This window comes from Diadema antillarum, unplaced genomic scaffold (genome assembly GCF_040938485.1).
Source record: "Diadema antillarum isolate AM-2024a unplaced genomic scaffold, OU_Dant_1.0 seq00000507_RagTag, whole genome shotgun sequence".
NCBI classification, from domain to species: Eukaryota; Metazoa; Echinodermata; class Echinoidea; order Diadematoida; family Diadematidae; genus Diadema; species Diadema antillarum.
In genome coordinates this window covers 2,336,250-2,363,376 of record NW_027271462.1, presented here as the reverse complement: position 1 = coordinate 2,363,376, position 27,127 = coordinate 2,336,250, and the positions used below count along the sequence as shown (strand labels likewise).

The following is a 27,127-nucleotide window of genomic DNA, read 5'->3' as shown; positions in this document are numbered from 1 at the left end:
GCAATTTATTTCCAATCTACTTAGCGCAGAGTTTGCAACAAGTTGTAAGACTGCACACAATCACGTGGAGTCCGTCCGGACAGAAGCACTCAAAGTGGGGCTGGACGGGGCCCAGCATCAGCCCCTTTTGTTCATCCGCCAAAGAACAGGTCTGAAGCAAGAAGGAGAAGGATGCCACTTGGAAGTCAAGTGCCTCCCAGCTATGACCGCATCACAGCAAAGCCGCTTAGACCTTAATAAGAGTTCCATCCCTCCCTTCTGAGGCTTCCTCTGATGGGGTCCTCTCCAGAGAACATCATGGTGGTCTGAGGATGACCATAAAGACCTCTCGAACCCGAAAAACCGCTCAAGGATTGCATTCTTTTCAACTACAAGTACAAGGAAGGGTCTGGGAGTAGAGACCCTACCACTCCTATATTCCAAATTCCCACCCCAACGGTCTTTGCTAAAAGTATGAGGCTTGGGAAGACGAGGCTACTTTTCTTGTCCCACTGTTAGATATGGGAATGGCCAGTAATCTGTGTGGCTATCTCCAGAAATGATGCTAGAGTATAACCTGTCACATCTACATGGCAAAACTTGGGTGTACAAAACGTTTCATTGAATTGAAATCGTAAAAGAGTCTCTCTGTGATGCTTCAGGGTTAATTCCAAGAAGCGTATGAAGTTCTATTTCCATGTAAAAATGTCTGCTGCACCTTCAACACATGTATGAATGTAAAAAAAGCTACTTGGCTGAAGTTTATAGTCACAGCTTAAAATCCCAGGTCCAGGGGCCTTCTGACATTTATGGTGTATGCACCATACACCTATTTGTGCTACTACAGCTAGACCCACATCAAACTCTGCAAGGAATTTTAGCCGTTGACATTACAATGGCCACAACTTTCACTATTTGTCCATTTTTGATAAGATTTTCATTCAATCATTTAATTGCTATTGCTTTTACTCTAAGACATCAGTGGGGAAACCATGCAACAGCTGTGCCACAATATTTAAATATGCATGTACACAAAGTGGAAGTAAACTGAACAACAGCTGACAGACAGAACACGCTTCGTGGATGCATGTCAAAGAATCTTCATTGCTGCTCTCACAAATGTTGACACAATAGTTGTATCAGTTACCATACACATGCATCTCTTCCTAGTAAATTATTCCTGGGTCTATAAGTCCCCCTTCCTCCCATTCCTCCTCCTCCTCCTCCTTACTGATGCTACCACCCTGTTGTCATGGAGATAATGGGGCAGAGGTAAACAGAGACCCTGGATGATAATGGCTAGTGAGATAGGATGGGAATGTTATCAGGAGCAGACCCTTCCCACTGGACAATCTCCACCGGCATCCGGCCGCTCATCCACTGAATTCATATGTGTAGAGTTTACTGGAAATACTGAGCAAAGACTTTCACAATCACACTGAACTGATTGGACATTCGGAAATAAATTCTTTCATGGTCAGTAATGGTCACTTCAACCGTAGGCCTAATTGAAACTGAAAGGGCACCATATCAAAATGTCAATTCTGCAAATGAATGATACCAGTACCAGTTTCTTATGTAAAATATGAGGCACTAAACTAAACTATATGGATGGAGTAACACCCTCACCTATGCTGTACTGGATAAGCCTCCACCTGACATTGACTCTTCATATCCATTCATATCCTCTCAGGGCCACACCCATTTCATGTCATTGACTTAGTACAGAATGCAGTCAATAATAGTCAGGATAGAGTTAAACTTTACTAGTCACAGTGGGGTTGGGATTTTCCTGTCATTTCTTCCCTCCGTGAAAACATGGAAGCAAACAATTCCAAGCAGAGTAAGCCCTGAGAACAACTTCCGTAAACAGCGCCTTCAACCCCCTTCCACAGTGCACATCAAACATCCACTCTGGCTACCAGAAGTACATGGCAGCCAAAGATTGGTATGCCTGATCACAGTGGAACCCGAGCATGGAGCACCTTCCATTTCAACGACATTCATTTACTGCAGCCATTAACGATTGCTCAACAGTTTTGGCAATTGCATGAGAGAGGTATCTGAATGGGGGAGCGGTAGAGGCGGATGATGGAATTTGGAAAGGGAATGTCAAAAGCAGTGAAGTGCCTTGGTTCTTTGCTTCACCTTGTAAATATACATAATTTGCCCTCTTTCATAAACATGGACATTACATCTATATCACCTCACCAGGAAGCATTTAAGAATCCCCCCCCCCCAACTTGTAAAGTGGAAGTTCAAGCAATCAGTACTTCTTCTTTTTTTTTAAAACAGGAAAAACTGTTTTGTAAAGAAACTTCAAGGTACTATTATCACACAAAACCCTGTGGATGAAGCTGGCTTCCAACACAATATATACTTTGCCTTAATCTCAGGTGCATTGAAAACTTGGTTCTGTCAAACAGTCAACATTTGTCCAGTCAACATGCCATTGGCTGGTAGATAAAGTGCTGTGAAGGTGCGCTGCCCACTCAATGTGAAGTGCACCTCCCAGAGACATGAACTACTGGCTGTACTTGGCATATCACTTCAGAGCTGAAAAATAATCCGGCACAGTAAAGCAACCCACTCTCCATTGCTACTGACTGTGTGACGGTCGATTATATGCCCCAGTGACCCCTTCTGACCAGCTTTGCTTAGTTTGTTGTTTGCGTTGTTGTTGTTGAAAGTCTCTATTTCCTTCTTCTCTCTCTTGCGAGCTGCCACAGAATTCCAGGCCTGAGTGGCCGCATTCAGGCGCCCTAGCCCACCCTTTGAGAGCATTGTGAGGGGTGCACCGGAAACCATGGAGGGCCCACTGTGACTAATTTAGCCATTGTGTTGGCCTGAAATTCTGTCACTTGTCCGGTAAACGCTGCAATTTGTCTTGAATTCATTTTCGGCAACAATTCCCGCCCAAGCTATGTACAGTGGGCAGGGAGACTAATTGGTTTGCCAATCAAACAGAGGTTCTAGGCAGGAGCACCTTGCAGGGTTTATTGAAACTACTGAAGCAGTTCCCTTATCGGTCAAATCTAGCTAGATATGAAGCATCAAAATGTCTAACACACAATTTGTGCACAAACAGACGTGTACAGCCGTAACATTAGTGTGCAAGCAAGTTTGCTTGACATGGACTACATTATTGTGTCTGTGTACATTTTTATATAATACATGTCAGATATCAAACCCATTCAAAGATTTATTAGTATTCAGATCACATTGCAGAATTCAATACTCTTTTTTTCCCCATTAGTCACACATACTAAAAAGAAAAATAATACAACAATAACAGAGACTCCAACTCTCCTGTTTTCGACAGGAGATCTCCCGCCGAAAGCCCATTTTTTCAAAATCTCCCGTTCTCCCACTTGAGATTTAATTTCTCCCGCTTGAAATGATTTCTTACTTAATTTCATTGTATGTTGAAAAATAAGCCTTAAATAGCACGAGAGAGCATCTAGAACCCTAGACCGCAAGGGACTTTGCGCTCGTGATGTGCGCTTCGCGCACATCAAGTTGGAGTCTCCCGTTTGCTGGGGGTTTCAGGCGGGAGAATCTCCAGATCAGAAGGTGCTTGTGGTTGGAGTCTCTGCAATAATGCTCATTCAGGTACAGGTATAGCACTTTAAAATCTCTAAAGAGTGCATTCCTAAACAATGACAAGAGCGTAGCCCCAGATAGCCTCATCCTGGACCTTGTGGGGCAAGTTGCATCACAGGACGAAAAAAAAAAACACACACAAAATACAAAAATACAAAAATGTGCATATGTGTGCCATTCATGCACAATGAGAAAGGTAAATTATTGATTTTAGGGGTCTCCTATAGGTACATTTGTACATGAAATTAAGCTGGACAGGTTTTTGCATTGCAATGAACACAATAATGAGTGATTTGTGTGTGTGTGTGTGCATCCACACACAAGGATTATCTGTTTTCATTATTTGTTATCATCACATTGCAAAAATCAGTTTTTTGAAAATGGTTAATTTTGTCCTACAGAAGGGCCATGCTTCTTACACAACACAGGAACAAGGTTGAGATACAGGATAATCTCACAGGAGTATTGCATTCACATCTGTGAGTTTGCACACACCAAACTAACTAAAACTAAGGAATTGACGAATGAAAACACTACATGAATGAAATACTACATATAGCAGTAACAGAAAGTCACTAAAACAAAAACTGTACAAACTCAGCAGCTTATCTTAATGATATTTTGAATTCCATTCCAGAGCATGAGTAAGATACCAAGATGAACACCTGGGATGTGGTGACTCTTAATATACCGGTAATTGGCAAAATTAGCTATTGATGCCATTTATTGCTGGGATTACGCTCCTTGATCAAACTGATGAGCCTGCGGTTTTCCTGCCTCAATTCAGTTATCTCACATCTGAGGCAATAAGATAGATACCTGGTACTGAAGGGAGGGAAGGGGGGGGGGGGCCTTACACTGCACACATCTCTACAAATCCACCTGTGCACCTGTGTAATGCACAGAATACAGATGCAGGTGTGAAGTCTCTTGTCTTTATATGGCCAAACTCTGTTTGTCAACATAATATGTGGAAGTGCCTGGTAGGAAACAGTGACCACAGGAGATAAATCTTGGAAACTGACCAGCAAAGGCAACAACAACATCAAAATAAAGACATGTGGGGGGGGGGGGTAGGAGGATTGAGGTGGCAAGTACTAATGCACACACGATTTGTTTGAAATTGCTTTAGTGGACTGCTACGTCCTAATAACCTGGCCTTTGCACCCCTACTTAGCACTTCCTGAATATGAATCAAGGACCCTGCATGTGGAGGTGATTACACTTAACTCTGAAATGCACTGGTACACACCCTGGACACTGTTTGTACTTTACAAAGGTGGACCATATTCTGTCATTCCCACCCTTTCCACAATATAAGTCAATCCATTTTTATTAAAAAGACCTTACAAATATGTCTATCGACATTTATTAATGGGACATAACATTTACTACATGAGAGGAATCTTTCTCCCGTGGGTACCTATCCTAAAATGAAAAGATGCAGTCCCCAGGAACAAACGGTTAAATGACTCTGAATTCTACAATCACACACTTGAACCCCTCAAGTACCCTATCTTGAACTTTCTTGGAAATATGAAATGACCAACACTACATGGGCACAGGGCATTGTAAGTCACAAGAATGACATCTTCTCAAGATTAACTCTGAGGTGGAAGAGGAGGATGAGGAGTTGAATGAACTGCCTGATGAGTTCCTGTGGTCAGATTTGGGTCACTGGTAGATACAACTACCCCAACAAAACTCCTTTCCATTACCCAGGTCTGAGGCTCTTCAGGGCTCTACACAATCTTTATTCTGTGTTTGCCACAGCTATCCAACTGGTGATGCGATGAGTCAAAATTGAAAATATGCCCAATTTTCAGGCAGAAATATGTGGATCAAATATTTACTGAGTTCATTCACAGTGGAGACAGCATACCAGAAGGCCTACTCATTTGAGGCTGAAGCAAAATGCAGGAGTGCCAATATAAATGCAGCACTTTTCAAGAGTTTGAACAATGAGACTCTGATATATTGTAAAAACTCATTGATTTACAGATTGAAATTGAAGCCATTAATACAATGTGACCAAACCATTCACCCCAAATCTTAAGATGAGAAGAGTAGGTCCTCACAAAACCAGAAAGTGTATTTTACTTTTCAAAAAAAGAGGGGAAGCTTACTCCGTATGCGAAGTGCAATATATACAGTGTTACCTCTATTCAACTTAAGCAAACTTTGTTATCTTGTGATCATTTCTTTTTTCAAGTTTCTGGAGGACAAGATTCTTTGAATAAGAGATTAAGTACATTTGATCACTTCAGCAAAAACATAAAGGAATTTAGAGATAACTTTTTAGTAGTACAAAACATTAGGAAGACTAAGGGTGTGTTTATGCTCAATTTGCGAAGGCAGAATCAGCGTTTTGAAACGCTGATTCAAAACGCCGTCCACGGGAGCACTGTTTATGCTCACTTTCTTCGAGCCTTGGAAATGGAAAGAGCGTTTGCGATTGCTTCGCTGACCTCAGCAGAGGCAGGTCAAATTGGGGCGCGCGCTGCGATCAGTGGCCTGGCCTGGGAGAGCAGCTGGGAAAGACATGCGTATGCACAGTACGTGGGAAAATTGCACAGGCCATGGTAGCTGGCTTGCCGGGCGCGCGCTTTTTCACATGAAATGGAAAGGCGTTTAGATGACGTCACTCTAAATGCGTATAGAAACGCTGTTGCATTTATGCTTCCCCGCCAAATGTGATTAGTCAGAAACGCTGATCGTAAATGCAACTTTTTGTGCGTTTTGGATCGGCATTTTGAATCAGCGTTTCTATCGAAATGAGCATGAACGCAACGGCGTTTTGCACTAATCACGTTTCAAAAGCCTGATTTTGGCCCCCAAAATGGAAGCATAAATGCACCCTAATTACTACCCTGCTTTCTATTTGGTCTGGTAAAATTAGGCTGAGAAAACAACAACAACAACAATCCATCCATACATTCAGTTTGCAAAGCTAGTCAGAGAGGAATCCCTGGTCCATGCTGTAATTCTGAAAATCTGCTGACCAGTCTCTGGTGATATAGCAACCTTGACCTAAAGCCAGTCAGTGTCATGCCTCCATATCTCTCCACCCCCCCCCCCCCACTCTCTTTCTCTCTCTCTCTTTCATATCTGCATGAGCACACAAAAACACCTTGTTCTCACACACACACACACACACACACACACAAACACACAAACACACACACTTTTTCTCTACCATAATACAACAGAGTTCTACAGATAAAACCTCCCTTCTCCTCTCAGTCTCGGCTGAACTCTATGTATGAGAACTCAATCTAAAATCTAAACATTCTCACAGCTACTGTACATGCTGTTATTTTCAGATATATTACAGATATTTTCGCGAATGAGGAGGTCATAGATATTTTCATGAGATGCTGTTTTCATAAATTCATGCCGATGGTAACGTAAATGCACTATTACCAGAGCGTAAGGAGACATTTTCGCGATGAAACTGTGATTCGCCAAATTCGCGAAAATTAAACCCTCGCAAAAATAACAGCTTATACAGTAAGCATGCAATATTCATGAGCTCCACCCTTTTAAATTCCACCAATATCATCATCCTAGGTTTCTTTCATTGGGTTGTCATGACAACATGAACATCCTCTAGCAAAGCTACCACCACTGCCATGAAACCAGAGTTGCCATGCCCCCCCCCCCCCCCCACAACATGTCCGATGATTTGGTGCCTATTAGGATCAAGACAGGACTGTATCATCAGGAAGAGGAGTAAATCTGAATTAAAAAAAAACCTGGCACTGATGATGTACCCAATACAATTTCATCAGGATATTGTGACATTCCTCAGTCATAACAATCCACCAGCATATCCAAGGGGAGAACTAAAAATATCTACAGTAAGCAACAACTTTTCAAGAGTACAAAGACTAAAATGGGACTAGTATGGGGAAAGCATACACCCCAATGTCTATATTCTTCTGCAAGTTCTGGGGTACATGGAAGGGCTCCAATATAGAGATTGTGAGTTATATTTTCATAGTAGGTAGAAAGAAGAGAGGGGAAAAAATGGATTGTATGGCTTGATGTCAACAAATAGGCCTTTGATGGTGAAATCCCATCTCCGTCATGACAGATGAGTAACCTAGCCCCAGTTTTTTTGCCAAACGTTTTGACGGGAAAAGAAGGCATAGGCTAAATACCAACTTGAACCCAGAGTGGGCCGGGCCTTGCAAGCAGAGAACTGTAGTGATGACATCTCCTCCTTAGCCGGCTTCCAGAGGAAGCGCTTATGTTTTCTTTCCGAGTTTCATCTCGTCTCTTAGCCCAGTAGTGTCTGCTCCTAATAAAATGAGTGCTTTCTTTAGCTTTCTGGGGATGTAATGCCATGTTCTCAAAATACCTACCACAGGGTGGAGCAAAAATATCTATATGGCATCAATCCCAGATTCATGAGCAATATTGATAGTGGAAATGGCAGGATTCTAGAGAGATGAAAGTCTGTGCTCCATCAAAAGTTTTCATATCATGCCTTGAAAGAGCTGATCCAGTAGAAATTCCCTCAAGGTACATGAATCCCTGTATGATTATAATCACAGACCTTTACAAAAAAAGAACAAGAACAAGAAAAGAAATGGCTCCAAAACAGGGGGAAAAGAAAAGAAAAAGTTCCTGTTGTGCTCGATTCCGGTTTGGTCTGCACACAAAGAAATTTGCCACGAAAACATTGTCATTAATGGTCATGGCCTTTTTGAAGCATTGTGCATTGAGACCAACATCTGAAAAGCATTAGCAATTCTATTGACTTGCTTTCACATTAAGTATGATTGTCATCAGATGTTTGACAGTGTTCTGTATTTGGTTGGAAGTCCTGATTTAGGATGGAGAACAAGCACTTTTATCTTTGGATTGATAAAAACATGGTATTTTCTATAATTTTTATTTAAAAAATTCAAAAAATTCATATCAATCTTGGTGATATGTAACCCAATATCTGAGCTTTTTGTATCCAAGGAGCCTACAATACACTCTTATCTGACAAGGCTGCCTGATTCAGTCTACTTCTGCACACGAGGGTATGCCGTTCCCTCTGAACACCGCTCTTGTTCCCATGCTGTAGCCTCAATACAACTCATCACCCTTCTTGCAAGCATTTCTTAATTTCATGGTTCATTTCAGCTTTCTTTCTTCCCTGTGGCCAGACGGGCCTTTCGTCTCTGTAGAATTACGTTGAGAGGAAGAAGTTAAGGAGATAAACGGTATCCACTTTACCATGACCCTCTTCAACTCACCCCAATCAGCTTTCCCATGGCATAAAACTCTCCATACATCCAATCTTATAACATACAGAAGTACTGCAACAATCATGATTCTTGACCCTCCCATTCACACTGCAGTGGCAAAGCACAATGTTATCCATTTTGAGAAAAATCACTAGTTTTTACCAGCACTTTCACTCAATATTTCTGATGACACAATATTGGACAGTCTGTGTGAATGTGGACTAACAGAAGTAGCAGTATTCAGGGAAGAGGTTTCCACTTCCCTGGTAGCAAGGGGTCCCTTTTTATGTACATAAAGCTCAATCAAGACAGTGCATGTGAATGTGTATTCTGGCTGCAAATTTACAGTTCATGTACATGATAATGCCTCAACTCACTGCTAGAAAGGAATGGGGAACACGGGGAGGAAGTCTAGAACATACACTGCCTTTACCCCAAGGTGTTATACCGGTGGTTTGCTCAAAGAGTTTACAACTGTCAAGTTACTTGTATTTTGCTTCTCCCTTCCCCCCGTCCCCCTTTCTTTCCTTTGCCTGAATGGAGACCAGCCATCAAAGCGGATGCATTTCTTGTTTCCTCTCAGTTCTGCTATTGTGGAAGTGTTGAGCTTGCTTTGTAAGCCTCACGAACTGCATGACAATGCTGCCGGTTGTACGAGGCTCCCACCACAGGGGTACAATTTTTCTGGCCTGGGGTAAAGGGCGGGGATATATAGCCCATATTTCCAAGATCTGTGGTCTCGACATCTGAGCAGGATAGGATATCATTACATATATGGGTGAGTTCCATGGGAAAAAAGCACCTTCCTCAAGCCTTTAAGCAAGTATACCGCAGGATATGGTGCATTGGTTTTTATATCTAGAGGGGGAAGGGGATTTTAATGATACAGCCATGGGGTTATTTCAGAAGCGCATCACTTTGCAATTGTGTGGGAGAGGGAAATGAGGAGCATTTCCTGTCCTGTGTGAAAGGCTGTTTGTAAAGCTATTCTATCACTAACAAAGGAACTTTGAAGCCCTCATAAACCACGGATCCATAGCCCCCTTCCCCTCCCCTCCACCCCCCCCCCCCTCCCCCAGTAATTAGTTCTACCCTTCCTGCACAAACTCCATTTATCTTTCCATCCTTAATCTCTCCTTTAAAAGACACTGAAGAGAAGGAAGACGGTAAATAAAGTGTTGCCAGCCTACAACAATACCGATCTTTCCTCTTCCCATTATACCCTGACAAAATGGCTCTCCCAATAGAAGACTACTTATTTGCCAATGCTGTACTAACTAATTTCACGTAATTACGGCATAATAGCAAAAATCACGAAAACCACAATCAGGGGTACGTCATCATCCATCATCACCAAAGACTTGAAACCAAACCAAACCTCAAAGATTGCATCGAATGATTTATGATTCGAAAGAGACTTTATCTCGCCGATCACTCCTTTTTTTTTTCTTTTTTTTTCTTTTTTTGTTGATGTCGTTGTTGTTTTTATGAAAGCTATTGGACAGAAGCACCAAAGCAGTGAAAACCTGACCAGAATTTGATTAATTTATATCCAAAAAAAAAAAAAATCAAGCACAATACAGAACATGACCCTTACGTTACATTTATTCAACAAAAAAAGAAAGAAACATAGGTACCCTAGTATGTGGCTTTTTTGCAGTACTGTTTGCGTCATGCACATAATGGCCGAAGAAATGATTCCCCATGAATTCATCCCAAGATGCAGTGTGTGAGACAAAAATGTTTTTACTCATCTTCATCAGGAGGACTCATATGGAAGAAAAATGTGTCCTTGGAATCAATGTCAGCGTAGTCACAATCTATTTACAAACAAATGCACAGTCCCCTACACCAGTGACAGCAAATAAAATCATTGCATGGGCTATTTCGAAAAACCCATGGGAAAGTTTATTGAAATGCAAACAGCCATAACATTTGAAAAGCGCAATCAACGTGGGTGGTTACAGTGTCCTGCCAGGCTGACATGTGAGAATCTTCTGCCTTGGAGCTTGGCATTCAGCAAACAATTGCCAACAACATAATTAGTGCTCGGAGGCAAGGTCCTTCATCAGAGACGAATATCCTGGATCGCTCACTTCTGAGGGTATTTCATTGTCAAATTGCTATTGATCCAACTTAAATGTTGTCACAAATATCAAGTCGGCATTTTGTCAGTAATTATCTCCCCTTAGTCTCGACTCCTTTGACTCACCCGCGACGCCAGTGCAGGGTCTAGGGGAAGAGAATGACGTACCTGCACCCCCCAATCAAAGGACCTTCCCCCCCTCGGACCCTCAAAGGAGCTCCTCTTGCTAATCAATGCTGCGCGGTGTCTCTCGGCCGCGGACAATTTGTTGGGTCAACTTCACCTATAGATGTATTCAATTCGCTGCAATTGAGCAAGAGATCAGCCTATCACAACAAGGGCCCACTCTCCATTCTCAGTACCTCAGCAAATCAATGGTATTGACTCATCTCAAGCCACTTGTTCAGCTTTTGGGCATTAAGAGTCTTTTTTTTAATATATGTATGTGTGTGCGGTATTTCTTCTTCTTCTTTTTTTTTTGGGGGGGGGGGAGTAGAAGTTATTCAGCAAAGATTGTTCAACTTGTTGTAAATGCCTTGACATACACCCATCCTGACATCCACCTCCTGATGATATTTTGCACTTTAAACTTTCTCCCCCTCCTCAATTCAACATCTCCTCCACGAGGACCCTTGATTTCAGAGCAAAGTTGACTCGTACTCCTGGTACACCACCAAACATATGCCCACAATTTCATCGCTAGACCTTGTCTGTTCGCCATGTCAAGGGCATAGAGATTTTCTTCAAATTCACAGGATTTATAGAAAAAATGCCTTTCCAAGGGTCTCTCCACAGGGTGCAAAAGGCACTAGGCATAATTTCTGACGACAGAGCAAATGGATTCATAAACTGATGAGTTTTGGATACCATAAAATGCTGAATTCAGCATGTTTGAAAACTAAAACATCTGTTTTTCCTACTAAGATCATTTATAATGATGCTATTGTAAAGAGCTGGATTTTTTTTATAATTTGATATTCATAGCATAGCAGGACTGACCAATGTAGTTTTGAACATATCATTTACTAGGATGCAGGTACATGTACATAGGAGAGATAAAACTGGAAACTAAACAAAAGGAAGGATAATCATCATGATAGGTAGGATTTAGTTTCAATCTTTGGCTGATTGGCTTGATTGAGTAACATTTGTATCCACTCACTCTACGGCATAATAACAGCTTTGTTGGAGCGGTTTGCTCATCATCACAATCCATTTCATGAATGGTATTAATGCGATTAGACTCCTCCTGCAACCATGGCGATGCAAAAAAAACCCGATGCAGTCTGCTGCCACTCTGGTCGCAGCATGGTTTCTCCAAACAAACAAAAAATGCAAACATTACGACCCGACAAGTCAACCAGCTTACTAAGTTTTTATATTACAAGCCAAAGAAGACTGTCAGATTTTGTCTTTTCCAATCTCATTTGTCGCACACCACGACACACAAACACACATGGGTATTTCTCTTGCCGTTTCAATGAGCCAAATGAACCGTAAGTCTAAAGGAGTTGGGCAAAAGGTGGAGCTGAGCCAAACTTCTTTTTTTTACACATATACATTGTATCAGGATCCATTTATAAAGCGCTCGACAGCAGTACGTGAATCCTAGCCAGTAAACGGATTTACAACTAAGTCTGCCTTTGACAATATTTTAATGAGCTTTACTGAAATGAGACACTGAGCATGGCCGATCCATCCAGCAAGTACCCACCCCACCCCTAACACATAGCGACAGCCATACTTCTTGCCATACAGAGACTAGCTCAAGCCTGTCTATGTGCTACAAGCTCTATAGTTATTCTTCTGCAAAAAAAAGCAAAGAAACAATAACAACAATACTCGACTCATCCGCTCTCATTCATCGGATCTTGAGAGTCACTAACCGTCTACAGAAGGTCTCTGCGAAGCCCTTCATGTTTCTCTACCAGAGTTTATACTCCCTGATACGAAATATAAACTGCCTGCATTACAGAGGCTTTTTTTTTCTTCTTTCTCATATTATTGTCTTTCTTCTCTCGTTTCCCCCCACCACAGATAGCAGTCAGCCTTTTTGTTTGGCGCAGGGGAAAGATTCGCCAGAATCCAGCAAGCCACCAAAAGCCACCTCACAGAGACACAGGGGAGATTATCCCCAGTCTTCGGTGAAAGAATGGGGACTAAATTTATCCTCAAGGCGATGAGATCTCAAGATGATCCCAACTCATTCAGACTTCACTTGATGACTCATGAGGTGTGAAAGGGGAGTAAGTGACAGGCGACAGAATATGTCCTCTCTACACAGTTGACTTGCGCAGAGACAACAGGGGAGGCACTCATTTGGCTCATGTTTTGGGGGCCAGTTTTCTACTACAGGTCTGTCACTGGTTGTCACTGGTCAGAGGAAACACTATCCACTACTTTTTTTTTTCTTTCTTTTTCCAATCTGGTTTAAGCTTAGATCATGTAAGGACAACATCGCTGGTTTCCCAAGACCATAAAATGTATGGGTTTGGTGGCACCTCAAAATTACAATGTGCTGGGGGGAGGGGGATTAAATATGCATATATATATCTAAGATCAGGTTTTAAGCGTTGAAATATTGCTCAATCATGGCACGGAATATTTAAGGCCAGTGGGATTAAACTATAAAACTAACAGCAGAGCCAAAATATGTTGTAAACATCAAAAGCAAACATCTCTTCAACAGCAAAAATCACAAACTCAGAAGCATGCTTGAAGCCTTTGCTTAATAAAGAGGAAATGCACCCCAAAAATAAACTTCAAAAGAAAGACAAAAATATTCCCAACAAAACAATACAAAAATGACCACAAAAAAAAAAACGGCTAAGAAATAAGAAAGATATGACATTTCGATGCACATATTCACTGACCAGTGATATTGATGTGGTTTCTGAATGTAGCGTGATGGGTAGCAAATGAATCGCATCCATGAACTCATGCTACTGGTTTTTTAACAGGAAAGTGTACAGGAGGGCATCTCCTTCTCACACATCTGATGAAATAGGACACAACTGACAGTCACAAGAATCTCTCTGTCAACATTCATGAGCTTCTAAACCTGTTCTCCTTCAGCATACACACACAATATATATATTGTATCACTACAGGGGAACTTCCACATTGTACAATCATGATTCCCATTCGTATCCATTACCTCATACACAAAGCAGACAAACCTGAACACTCGTCAAACACATCATACATCCTCATGATTTGTAGACAGATTTTTTTAGTAAAGCCGATCTTCCTTTTGACCAAATGTGAGACATTTGGACTGTGCTTGCATAGAGAAAACAGGAAAAAAATAAAAACACCTACCTGACACGCCGCATCCACCTGTTGTGTTGCGTAGATGGGTGTCTGATGGGGGCGCACTTGTGTAGATGACATGGGGTTTAGTGTCCGTATCCACCCCATGACTATTCGTGCCCCCCTGGGGTTCAATGTAGAACTGTGTGCCATTGTGTGTGTGGAACAAACCAAACTATGTGGGAAAAGAGACAAAAAAGAGGAACGTTGTAAAATCAAAATATGCAATGCCTTGAATTGAAGATCATGATACATTTTTTAACTGTTTAGTACGCCATTGTTGCATCTGCAAATATACACTCATCTAACAAATTATAATAGAATCAAAGATACAATAATCATATTCTGATATGATCGATGTGTTTGCATCGTAACCAAGATGCCAAATACTTCATTTTACAAACGCTATCAAAAAGTACTTTGACACACAGCTTCTAAGATATATAAAAGGAATTAGAATAGATGTCATTTTGCTGTCAGTCAATCATTAGAAAAGTATCAACTTAAAATTGACATAACACCAGTCTGATGTGAACAGATTTATCTACAAATGTAATTTACTGACACTTAAAGAGGGTTTGCACAGGTTAGTCATAATAACCGCACTCCCACCTCCCTCATTTGTTTTTCAGTGCGCCAAGTCATGCTCATCAAAACATAGCCGTCAAAATCCTCTCCAAACTTTGGAGTTCCATCACCATCGTGAACTCTTCACACCAATACCCGCCATGCGGAAACCCAAGAGTTGGAAATGGATCTCTCTCAAGAATAGCTGTGTTCAAACAAAGGCAGGATTCGGCTTCGTTCACACCGCAGGTTGCGATTCGATGGCACGATTCACAAGTGGCCAGCCAAGTGTGCTGGAGCCGAACTCCTGCCACCCTGATTCCTGCCAATTTGCTACGATCATACCGCTGCCATACAATGGTATCACATATCGCACATCATCAATGTTGCTCGAGGGTCCATAAACAACGCTCCTATTGTACAGCGCTGAGAAGCCGGAGAACACAGCATGCGTCAGTGGAAATATCTCCAGACTTTCAACTTGTACACTCAGACTGCATTTTACACACAAGACAATTTGTCAACAACATCTGGTCATGTATAGTTTGGTCATATAGCAATGAGCTCTTTTTTTTCAGATAAGAATTCAACTTCTGACATACCTTAACACTCCTGGGTTCATCAAAATGTGAACCAGGCCCAGAGGCTACCTGTAACACCTGCCCCGGTCTCCTAATGATAATTTTCACAGCATCTTCAAAACAGAATCAAAAGTAAAGGGGGGGGGGGGGCAAACTTTGGGCAATTTTTCAACAACAAATTGTTGCACCTGTGTTTTATTAGTTGGCCAGTTCAGAGATACAATGTGTACCAGGGCAGTGGAGTGCATGGTAGCACCACAGTCAGCCCGAGCCCCAAACTATAAAGATTCGAAAAGGGAGGAAACCTGAGCTGTGCCACCCAGCCTCCATCATACCTGACCTTTGACCTGCATTGAAAGTTATCCTAAAAGATTCTCTTCCTGTCACTGTCTTCATTCCTCCAAAGTATATATACAAGACTAGCATGTAGACAACCTGTCTGCACCCCTACAGAATGGGTTTTTCCAAGTCACCGTTCAGAAATATTAAAGTTTAAAGACAGAGAAAAAAAGTCTTGAAAACAAGGCATGTATTGTTGAGAAATCCTCTGGAATATTAATCTTTTTATACATTGATGATCATGGAAAGAGAATCCATATGTCAAGCATACAAATCAAATGTTACCCTCAATGGGATAGAATGTACGTTGTAGGTCTAACCTTTGTTATAACAATGTGAAAAAAACAACAATAAATTAAATATCATGACAGAGCATGAAGCATAGCTATCATGTAACATATCGAAAATGGTTCATAGAGACCTCAAAATCATTACAATCAGAATTGTTTGACATCCCTGGTAGTGGTAAAAGCCGACACATTTTTTTTTCAATATCACATCTGAGGATAAAGTAAATAATCCATACTGGGATAGACGATTCTTTTTGGTTTTCACTGGGTTGTATGAATGAAAAAATTATGTGTGTAGTACCATATAGGGCCTATGTATGTTCAATGATATTGCTAAGGGAAAAAGGAATGGAAAATGACATGCCATACACAGAATAAATAAATCAAATCAAATCAAATATTCAAAGTGGAAAGACATATTGCAATAACGCAGGACAGAAAATGATGGCTGCTATCGGTGGCAAACAGACAGGTAAAAAACACATGTTTGGTTTCAATGCCATTATGACAAAAATTATGAAAAGTCATTCATGAGGTATGCAGATGCTTTTACAATACCTGGATGATTGCAGCAGCAAATGTAAAAGAAAAACTTCTTTCATTGTATGTACTGACTTGATACATGCCAAAAGTAACATTTTGTTGAATTATTCAAAAACGACTGATCTAACAGTCAAGGAAGATGTCATTCCAAGGGGAGGGGATGATTGCCGAATGCCCCGCCCTGTGACTGAGGTTGCATCAAACTGGGCTTCCTGAACAGATGTTGGCAGAAAGAAGCCCACAATAACCAGTCTTTGGCCATGAGCCTGTCCAAATAAGGACAATTTTCTCTGGATTTAAATCAGAAGACAGAGTCCTCCTCTAAGCCAGCAATCTGTGCAGCCTAGTAACTCTTGCTGAAGGTTTAATCCCTTGCCTGAGAAAGAAGGAAAGGTAATATGCCCAAAGCTCCTAGCTCTGGCTGCAGCTGACCCACTCCTACTCAACAGGAGGCTAAATACAGGTTTCTGGGAAGAGAGCCAAAAAGGAGCATGTTCCTATCACAGAGGATTTCAACCATTCCTGACTGAGTGAGAACCAAAAGGGCATTCACTGTGCACAAGCCACTGTGTTGAGAGATCAAGCAACTTCTTGAAACTTGCCTCTGAGGTGCCTTGTTTAGGACAAGAAGGCAACTTGTCAAACTACCTGAGGCACCTTGCCTGGAACAAAGAAGGCGAGGTAAAGAAGGCAAGGTGAAGAAGGTGACTTGTTGGAAGTTGCCTTCTAACCTTATCCTACACAAGATGCCTTAGCAAGTTTCAGCAAGTCTCCTTCTCATCACACATCTCAACATTAGTATCTGTGATAACATATTTGAGTGCAATGGAGTTCATCTTCCTGGTTGAGAACCATAATAGCATAAATACTCCATGATATCTAATGCCCTTTGGCTCTTACACTGAACAGCATATTATGTTACATACATCAGTCGTGGAGAAACTTTGGGAGCCTATGAATTGTTGAGCTAGATGTATATACAAGTGTATATATACACCCGTAGGCTAATACAGCTGTACATTTCTCAGCTAAACATATTGTACAGATGGCAATCCCCAAAGACTGCAAAATCTCGATTTCTACCTTCCCAGTCATTCTATGACAATCAATTATGGTGAATAGTATAATCTTCCATCAAAGAAGAACTTAACGTCATTTTCAATGTTTGTTTGGGATCTATTTAGTATTCCTTACACACAGGCTTGTCAGTGGTATAAGGGGAATCCCTCTTTGTTCTTGTTGTTGTTTACATTCCTTTTCTTCCCTTCCTTCTCTCTCCTCCACAATTCTTTGTCACGCCCTCATTCAACCTTCCTTTCATTGTCCCTCCCACAAACAAACATTTTCATTCAACAAATTCCATGTTTATTTCACAGTGTAAATACAAATATTTCTGACGTGACTGATTTCGCAAACATGCAGTGCCTGGGCAGTGCTTGAGTTATTTTTGTCAATATTCTGAGTCACAAGGACTTCTCTTTGTTCAATTTTAAATGTTTGTTTGTTATGGGCTTTTTTTTTGTATGTAATGAACAGTTATTCACAGATAAAGCGGGTGACATAGAAAGGGCTAGAAGCCTATAAAGAAGGTATTTTAAATGCAAGCAGCTGACCCTGTCAGGAAGTACTCTGTAGCCAAAGTCAAATATGACAGCAATTGACATCCGACAGTGTACTTCTCACTTCCTTCCATTGCAGTCTGACTGGGACCACACGCACCTTTGAGTCTCATTTTCATCTTCAAAGTGTATCACTACCTTGAAAGTCAACTTTGCGGCATGGAAGAAGCACTGTTCTAATAATGTTTTCTGACAAAATGTGAGCATGAAGCTCTCAACAAGTAGTAACAAAGTTAATCTTCAGGGTATTGATATTTCTGAATTATTTTTTCACTTCACTCTTTCTTTGCCTTTAGAAACAAATTCCTCCTGCTTGTTTCCGTTGGTTCATGCCCCCTTTTTTTCTCTCCCTCAGTGTCTTACCCAATCTGTCACTAAAATTATGTGATGTCTACAAAGGATGAACTTGTATGCAAAACTTAGTTCCTGTGAATGAAAAGTTAAAATAACTATCTTTCCTTTTTTCATCTACACGACTGTATCATTTGAATTATATGTTTTGTAGTATTTGATTAATCTATGAGCCTACATGTACTTATCTGCCTCTGTGTCCATACTTTTACCCCTACTGCTCTAGGCCTATATGTTAAATGCACACTCCTATAGTCAGCCATTTTCATGATTTTTTATTTTTTTTGCATTGTAGTCATGTAAATAAATCTATTGATTCACATGTACCTTTGGTACATTGTTTATTTCTTGATTGTAAAGTTGTATCAGACTTTCCTTGATATAGTATTAAAACAATTATATCAGCACCATAGTGTCACAGTCTCACATTCTACAAATCTTCTATCCATCTCTCCGACTTTATGTTCCACCTGCCAAAGACAATCCATCCCCCTTTCCAACCCCCACTCATCTCGTTGCTTCTACCATGGAGATATAGGAAAGAGACTCTCCTCCTGCTTCTACCACCTTCTCAGGCTCCACGATGTCACACCATCTCCCAGGCATGACTCACACCTTGTATCATACTTTGACCCCAACCCAACATTTGACCCCTGACTCCAGAGGAGCAAGGAACCCTGGGGTTTGCCCCCCAACACTTGGTGCCTAGACATCACCAATAATCTGACCTCTAAGCTCCAAGACTGGGCTCACCATCAAGGACTCCTCGCTTCACTTCTTGCTGGCCTTTCTCCCAGGCCTTCAAAGTGTTTTCACCACATGTATGCATGGAACTAACTCTAGCTGTACCAAATCATTCACTCAAGACTTCAGCAAGAGTGGAACTAACTCTTGCTGAAGTCTTGAATGGAGTAAATTTGGTACAGTGCTTTTGGAAATGAAATGAAATGAAATGAGATTAGGTTTTTCTTATTCCTCTTGCCATAAAACAAAACTGCCATGTTATTTGAATACTTTCTGTTTTTTCCCCTTGTGCTGGGCCAATTGCACAGACCTTTGTTTGTTTATAATTTTGCAGATGAGAGCATTTGTCAAATGGGTTGATCGATACCTACTTTTTTATGTCTGCAGCAGTTGAAACTTTAATGGGGTGCAGATTCCACAAAAGTGTCTACACTGAGTATTATTCCACATTTATGACACATAACATGTGCCCTTGATATTAGACGATAGACTACAATGTTTATCGATCAATATAAAGATCTGTTGTTGCAGTAAAATTAGTTCAATGTTGAAAAAACTGTGTCTAGAATTGTTATAAATTACTTTGCTGGAACACACAGTTGCTGATTTGTTGCACTCCCAAAATTTTGCATTCAAACCAACCTCTTCTTTAAGGGTGATTAATTTCCCTGAAGGGGTCAATCATTCTAAATATTAAAAGTCAGAACTTCCAAAACTGACTTCACCATAGGGCCAGCTACATCAAAAAGTTTCACCTTGATAACAATGCTACTTCCAATCTGAATGCCAAATCTTCCAGGAAACATCATTTCCAGTGTGGTACAGATTCAACATACAGATCAGCAAAATAATACCTCGAAGTATTTGATTGTTTAGAAAGCCCCAGCTCTGTACTAACTCCCTCAAGAACGATCTTCCCACATATTTGCCTTCTAACTGGATTTGTGGTTGTTGTTTTTGTCTATTTTTTATAATATGCAATGTTTTGCATGAGTAAGTAACAATCACCAAAAAAAAAAAAAGGATACATGCATGCTCGAAACAAACAAGGAAAACAGAAGCCATAAGGGTGACGCACAATGATTAGCATGAAAAATAAACAGATCAAGCGACATTGTCTCTACATGAAATGCATCTCCCCCCCAACCCATGATGTAACACACCCCCAACCATCCACCCCCACACATCAATCTCCATTCAATAATTCCCTGCGTCATACTAGTACCAGCTCCTGGAAGACGTTTGGCTTCCGTCCGACTCCCAAAGACCTCATCTTGGGTCACGCTCGGGCGAAATCCTTCATGGAGTATCTCGGTAATTCCAAAACAAAGGCTATTTCCCCCTGGAGAGATAGATTGGCAGATTTTTGCAGAAAAGCTTTTCACCAAAGGTGTTGGAAAATCATTGGGGGTCATCAATTGTCACCTTCTTTTTGTTTGTAGTTACTAATCTCGCATAAGAGTGGTTCATGGGAAAATGTGCAATGTAATCTGCAATCAATGAAAAGGTGTTGTTCGTGGAATACACCCTTGAAGTACATGGCTGCTACAGGGATTAACAGTCATGGCAGGTCAGGAGAACTTTTCATTATGCTTGAGTAAAGTCCTGATATCAAGTTTGGTGGCAGGAAAAAAATATAAACTATACACAGCAACTGAAATTTGTTCTGAAATTGGAGGAATTCCCACATGGCATTGCAAGGTGATATTCTGCACTGTCATATTATAGTTCAACCTAACAAGATATTATGGTACTCAATATCTATCTACACACACACACACACACACACACACACACACAAGAGAGTATTACAAACCAATACCCCACCTGACTGAAGCAAAGAAATCTACATCAGTCTTCATGTAGAGCATGTATGGTATGAGGTTCTTTCCTTGCAACGCAAGGGAAGAAAACAGTCATCAGAATTAGTCCTTCAGTGTGAGGGCCAGAGGTGAAAAATAGTCCATCCAGTTTGAGTATGCAGTGGCCACTGGGATTGGATGGAGGCAGTCCGTAGGTCACATCTGGACACCACTTGCTAACTTCTACCATGACAGTCTCACGATTACACCACTAAGGATGAGTCAGCTGGGGAGGGTGTCCTTTTGTGAACCAGTTTGTGGTTGTCCTATTCTCATTGTGTTCATTCACTGCCTAAATTTCTCCATCCTACCAGAACTTCGTGTTGTATTTCAAAGAATATTCCAGATTAGCATAATCTCCACAATCTCAAAACTTTTTATGAGGCATGGTGCTTATTTTAGAATAAATGTCTTTTCAGTATAAGTTCACAGTGTATAATGGGTAATTCATACAAATGAGCAATTCATGCTTCAGAACCACATTCTCTTCAGAAGGTTTTAATATCACCACCAATATAACCAGAAAAGACAGCTATCCTGACTGAGCAGTCATCAATATATGCATAGAATTCAAATTACACCTTTGAAAGGACTAGAGTTTTCACTCAACGGGAGGTTGGAAAATCATGGAGTTGGATAAATCCCTTGTTAAATATATTCTATTAAAAGTGTGAATATGAAAAATTCCATGTTACTTACACACACACGTGCAGGGTACATACAAAAGTCAGTGTTAACAGGTGAAGTGTGACAAAACCCTTGATGAGGTGCATTTCTACAGTGTATTACCCGGTAAATTTACCTGTTGAGGACCTGCTGATTTTGTTACAACACACATTTTATATTAGTCTTTGACTCTTTGCTCATTCGAGTCGCGGTTCTAATTGCTCGACTCATACGTCAGCAATGTTGACAATCTGCAGAAGGTATATAAACAACAGAAAAGTAACACTATAACATATATACAAGTTCCTCTACATTTCCCATAGACACTTGTCCGGGTATACTCGGGACTTGTCCTCAATGGGTTAACAAGTGCTGCATAATTTGCAATTATAAATCTTGAACATTTTACTATTGGTATGTGCATCACAAACACTGGAATGTTTCATTCAATGTTGTGCCTTTTAAAGAGAGTATAATTAATTGAAATAATGAGCTACATTGGAAAAAAAATCCTAGCAATGTACAGCACTGAGTGGATTACAATACTTGCTGGCTATACAGCCCTGGATCTCTCGCCCTCTCTCTCTCTCTCCCTCACTCCCGCTGTTCCAGTGATTCCCTCACACTGTGGGCATTCATACAAGTCCTTTCTGACAGGAAGTAGGCAGGTTGAATCAATTCTACTAACCGAGGAAAAAAAAAAAAATACGGGGGGGGGGGGGGGGGGGGGGGTAAGAAAAGAAGGGGAAAAGGAGAGAGAGAATGGGAGAAGCTCCCCTCGCTGGTCAATGGGGAAGCCAGCTTACCTGTAGGGTGCTTTTAACATCTATTTGAACTGTGCATGGAGGTATGTCAACGCATCGTGCCTAGTCTGGTATTGTATACCACTGATGCCTAGCATCTATACGATGTGCAGCCCAGACCTGTCTTTGTAACTCGTTACAATACGAAGAACCGTTGCACTTTAATGTCTCAACTGACTGAGTAAAGATGTCAGCATTCACCAGACACTCATGCCTATTACAGCTGTAAACAAATGTAAACAAATGTAACTCCCTGCAAAAGCAGGGAGGTGTTGTTTGCTTTGGTTAGTTGACTACACTTTTGAGATCTAACAGTATCGCATTTGATGTAGGCCTGTAGTATCTGATGACAGGGGGTCTAAAATAAGACTATGAACTATCCAAGGTGTGTTCCAGGGCACTGCCGGTAGAACTGCAATAAAGTAAACTGATGTCCCACTATCCAGAAATCGCAGTCTCGACCAACTCTGGCAACTTTGGTAGGGTCTCTGTTTGGGAAGATGATCAAATTCAATATCTTTCCCAGTATGGAGACAACAACGTGGGTACTATTAAAGAGGGTATAAATAGCGATGATATTACAAGTACAAACTTCACTTCAAGCTAACCACCATATCATCTTAATAACAAGACAAAATCATACACAAAATTACTAAAAGCCTGGTGACAGTGATGTGCAAATCAATTCATTTTTGCAAATCTGATTATTCTCGTTGCTCTGTTTGTTTTTCTTCTCTTCTTTCTTTTTGTGTTTTTGCGGGAGTTGTACTGAAACACCACTATCTTAATTACATGTGGTGTGGATGAATCGTATGTATCATGCACTCACCATTCCACCACACAAGCTGACTACCACATTCGATTCCGGATGTCCATTCACATTTCCAGCGTAAAAACAATGAGTGCTACTATCCACATCATGAATATCCATCCCGTCTCCCGTCCCGGACACGTGGAGATTGAACGATGGCGCTATAAAGGATGCATCCCGATCCAGACTTAGATAGAATTTCTCCCCGAAGGCCTCCACAAGGTACTGGGGCGAGTGGGGCTTTCTGCTGTCTTCCCGCTCAGAAAATGACAGGCTTCTCTTCTGAAAATGGTGTTGTCCTCTATGCACGTTGCCCCTCTCCAACAGCACAGGTGAGACCACTTCGTACGATGTCCATTCTGGCCTATGTAAACCTGTCGTTATGCAAAGAAGACAATCGTAATTTACTGGACAATGCTTGCCTATTAACATTTATAAACAGCTTTGAGCTAGAGACCATGACACCCTTTGCAAGAAATATGCTGATACCTTTTAAAAGTCATTCAGTGAATATTCAAGCATCCTATTCAAATCTGAAGACCTTTCCTTCATAACACTCTTAACAACAAATTGACAAAATAAAATGTAAATGTAAATATCGAAGCACTCACATTTACCACCACCTCTCCTATTAATGTCAGTTGTAGTGACAAAGTATGAAATCCTCTCTCATCAAAATATGCATCACTATCTAGAGCATAAAAATGGGGGTAGGGATTGAAGTTAATGTTAATATTGACAATGCCAGCACTATTGACAAAGCAAATAATCACTATGAGAGCTATTGAACTCTGTTATCAACAAAGCATTATGAGATTAGTGTATTAGAGGAATCGTGAGAAATGCATTTTGACAAGTTACGCTGGTGCATTCCAGTACCTTTGGTACTGTAAAACATGAGAAGAAATAGGCTTTCAATAATCTTTCATCTATTTGACATTCATTAATTAATACTCAATAACAGTCACTGAATGGGGGGGGGGGGATGCTGTCTAAAGATTCATGCAGAAAAAATAATAATTCTAGCAAATTAATTTTAAAAAAAATGACTGTTAAAATACAATTGTTAATTTTACATGGCAGTCAATGTAAACTTACCAAATCCAGATCGACCACAAGGTATGTTCATGGATATTACTGTTTTTAATGTCACCCATTATTGGCAATACACAATCCCTAGTCTAGTTCATTAGTTGACAAGAAATGGGATCCTACTCCTAGTCCTAGGATTAGTAGGAATGACACAGTTGCACGCAAAATCACCAAGAATGTTTGCTTGACCTAGTACAAGTATACAAATCAAAATAGCGATTCCTATGTCAAACTTACCATCAAATTTACCGCTTGATTCCGATACATGTAGAAAAAGAACGTATCCACAGCAAAAAATAATCCAACACCACGTAAACTGTATTCCTTTCATGATTACACCAATTGTTTTCCGCACTGCATACTACACTACAAATTCGCCCATTCATAAACAATCTGCCAAAAGGGCCCTGCCTGGTTCACAATTACTATTACCGTCGTGCACAACTAGCACCCTGACCCTACTGATCGCTAGCTAGTCACACCGGTGTGGTACCATGCTGCCGCTTCTGGTCCAGGGGAAGGTATTCCGACGAAAATGCACCCACCATGCACGGACGACTTGCTCATCAGTACGTGTACCCATACACGACAATACATGCATGCCCGAATTTCGCCGGGTACAACCTGAGTACTTGGTTACACATAAGCTAACAGGGAGCACGTATTCACGAACATGCTATCACCGGCCTACTAGTATCTGAACACGGGCCACAAGTGCGATCCCTGGAGGGGCGTGGCCACCAGATAGGCTCCGCCTTTATCACTTGAACAGCCAATCAGCACATGAGAAAAAGAAAACTTCGAAGTGACTTGACAAAAGTTTTGACAGTCAATTCATTTGCAAAGTGCTACCAGAAATCGATAGAACACATCATACCCAACCATACTTCCATGTGGCAGTGCATGGTGAAGTGATATCTCATGTATCAATATTATTTTATCATAAGCTAATTAATATCGAAGAATACATTTTTCTGACTGGTGGAAATCATTTGTAAAAATATAGTTGCAGATAAACTTTTCAATGCACCTTATTCTATGCTCTTTGTCCAACTATTGTCTTCTCTTCAAATTAACCCTTACTTCATTCTTTCACTTCATGGCTACAAGCTTTATTTTCTATCAGCTTCCCTATCTTACCTACTGTTTGATTTCTTGCTACCATTTTCTTGAATCTCTACTGTAACACATACATCAATCGGTCTCTTACATCCCCGTTCCTTCTACTTTTTTTTTTTGGTTGTTTCATTCATTGAAATATACCAATCATATATTCCTTGATGGCAGCTGCATAGATCTAGGAACTATAGAATGCAAATGCATTTTAACTTATGTTAATCATGATGCCCTCAACATCACTTACTTGGCCGAATGAATGTCTGAATTTGTGCCATATATTTCATAATGATTTTTCTACTATTTTTCTTCAGATTACTTGGATACACTCACCCACCCCCCCCCCCAAAAAAGCAAACAAACAAACTTCCAAACCAATATTCTGCCAGTGGCATTATCTGTCAAACATGCCTTCATAACTAATATGATTCATTTATCTATTTATTTTCAATGATTTATTGATTTATTTTTATCTATTATTTATTGTTTATTTATTAGGCTTGTTTTCACAGGGTGGATCTATCAGTGAGTTGAACACTGTTGATTAACAAAGACAGTGGAATCTACCTTCCCCTAAAAACGAAGCATAACTGGCAAGTTTCCCAGCAATATCTTTTGTTAATCATATTATTTCAACATGCAAACATGCAAGTTACACACACACACACAAACGCACACACACACACACACACACACACACACATATATATATATATATATATATATATATATATATATGATATATATACATATATCACATATATACATTATTTTGAGAAAGACAGTCTAAATATATTCTAGCTGAAGCACAATATGATTGCTATTGTTGCCCAAGAGCAGGAAAAAAAATATACAGATTTGAACAAGCACAGCCAAAATTGCTGCCAGTGGTATGGAAGAAGAACAATGATCAAAATGTGATGTTGACATCAACTGGTTCTTGATAACTTGTAAGTGTATACAGCGTAATGATTTTATCTTGAACAGAAACCCGGAATATTCACCGCATAACATAAGTAGCCGATAGTAAAAAAACAAACAAACAAACAAACAAACAAACAAACAGAAAACAAAAAAAACAGCAACAAAAGCGTAACGGTTTTGCAACGTTTTGCTTGTTGCTTGAGATTGACACGGTTTTGCAAGCTGTAACGTCTGTGCTTCCCCCTGATTCATCATTGACTTTGCTCGGTATAAGAGATCGGGAGAGGAAATTTGGCCGACTGGGGGAATAAAGGTGAACGGTTCACAGATCATTTCCCCCCGAGGATTCCCAGCCAAGAGCCTCGCCTCGACCCCTTTTCATCACGTCTCTATAGGCAGTGATGGGAGAAGGGGATGGTGGGAAGTGATGGTAATTAACTCCCAGAAGACGAAATCATTTGATTAGCAGTTCGTTTCGTCCAAACCCAACCCACTTTCCGTCCCGTTTATCCACATCAGTGTCATATAAAATCTGGTTCACATGGTCACGTGAGGATCTCGGAATGTTATTATTAAGTTGATTTGATCTCCATAGT

At 40.6% G+C, this 27,127-nt stretch overlaps 1 protein-coding gene across 1 annotated transcript in view; it reads right to left on the bottom strand.

The window, feature by feature from the left end:
- Nucleotides 1–25,033, bottom strand: part of LOC139734050 (A disintegrin and metalloproteinase with thrombospondin motifs 9-like) — a 206,661-nt gene extending 181,628 nt beyond the window's left edge. The window contains exons 1-3 of the mRNA XM_071644866.1: nucleotides 24,729–25,033; nucleotides 23,418–23,773; nucleotides 14,233–14,398 (exon numbers count right to left, since the gene is read on the bottom strand). Of these exons, the coding sequence (XP_071500967.1) occupies nucleotides 14,233–14,398; nucleotides 23,418–23,773; nucleotides 24,729–24,822 (616 nt within the window). The 5' untranslated portion in view covers nucleotides 24,823–25,033. The remainder of the gene's footprint in view (nucleotides 1–14,232; nucleotides 14,399–23,417; nucleotides 23,774–24,728) is intronic.
- Nucleotides 25,034–27,127: the final 2,094 nt, after the last annotated feature.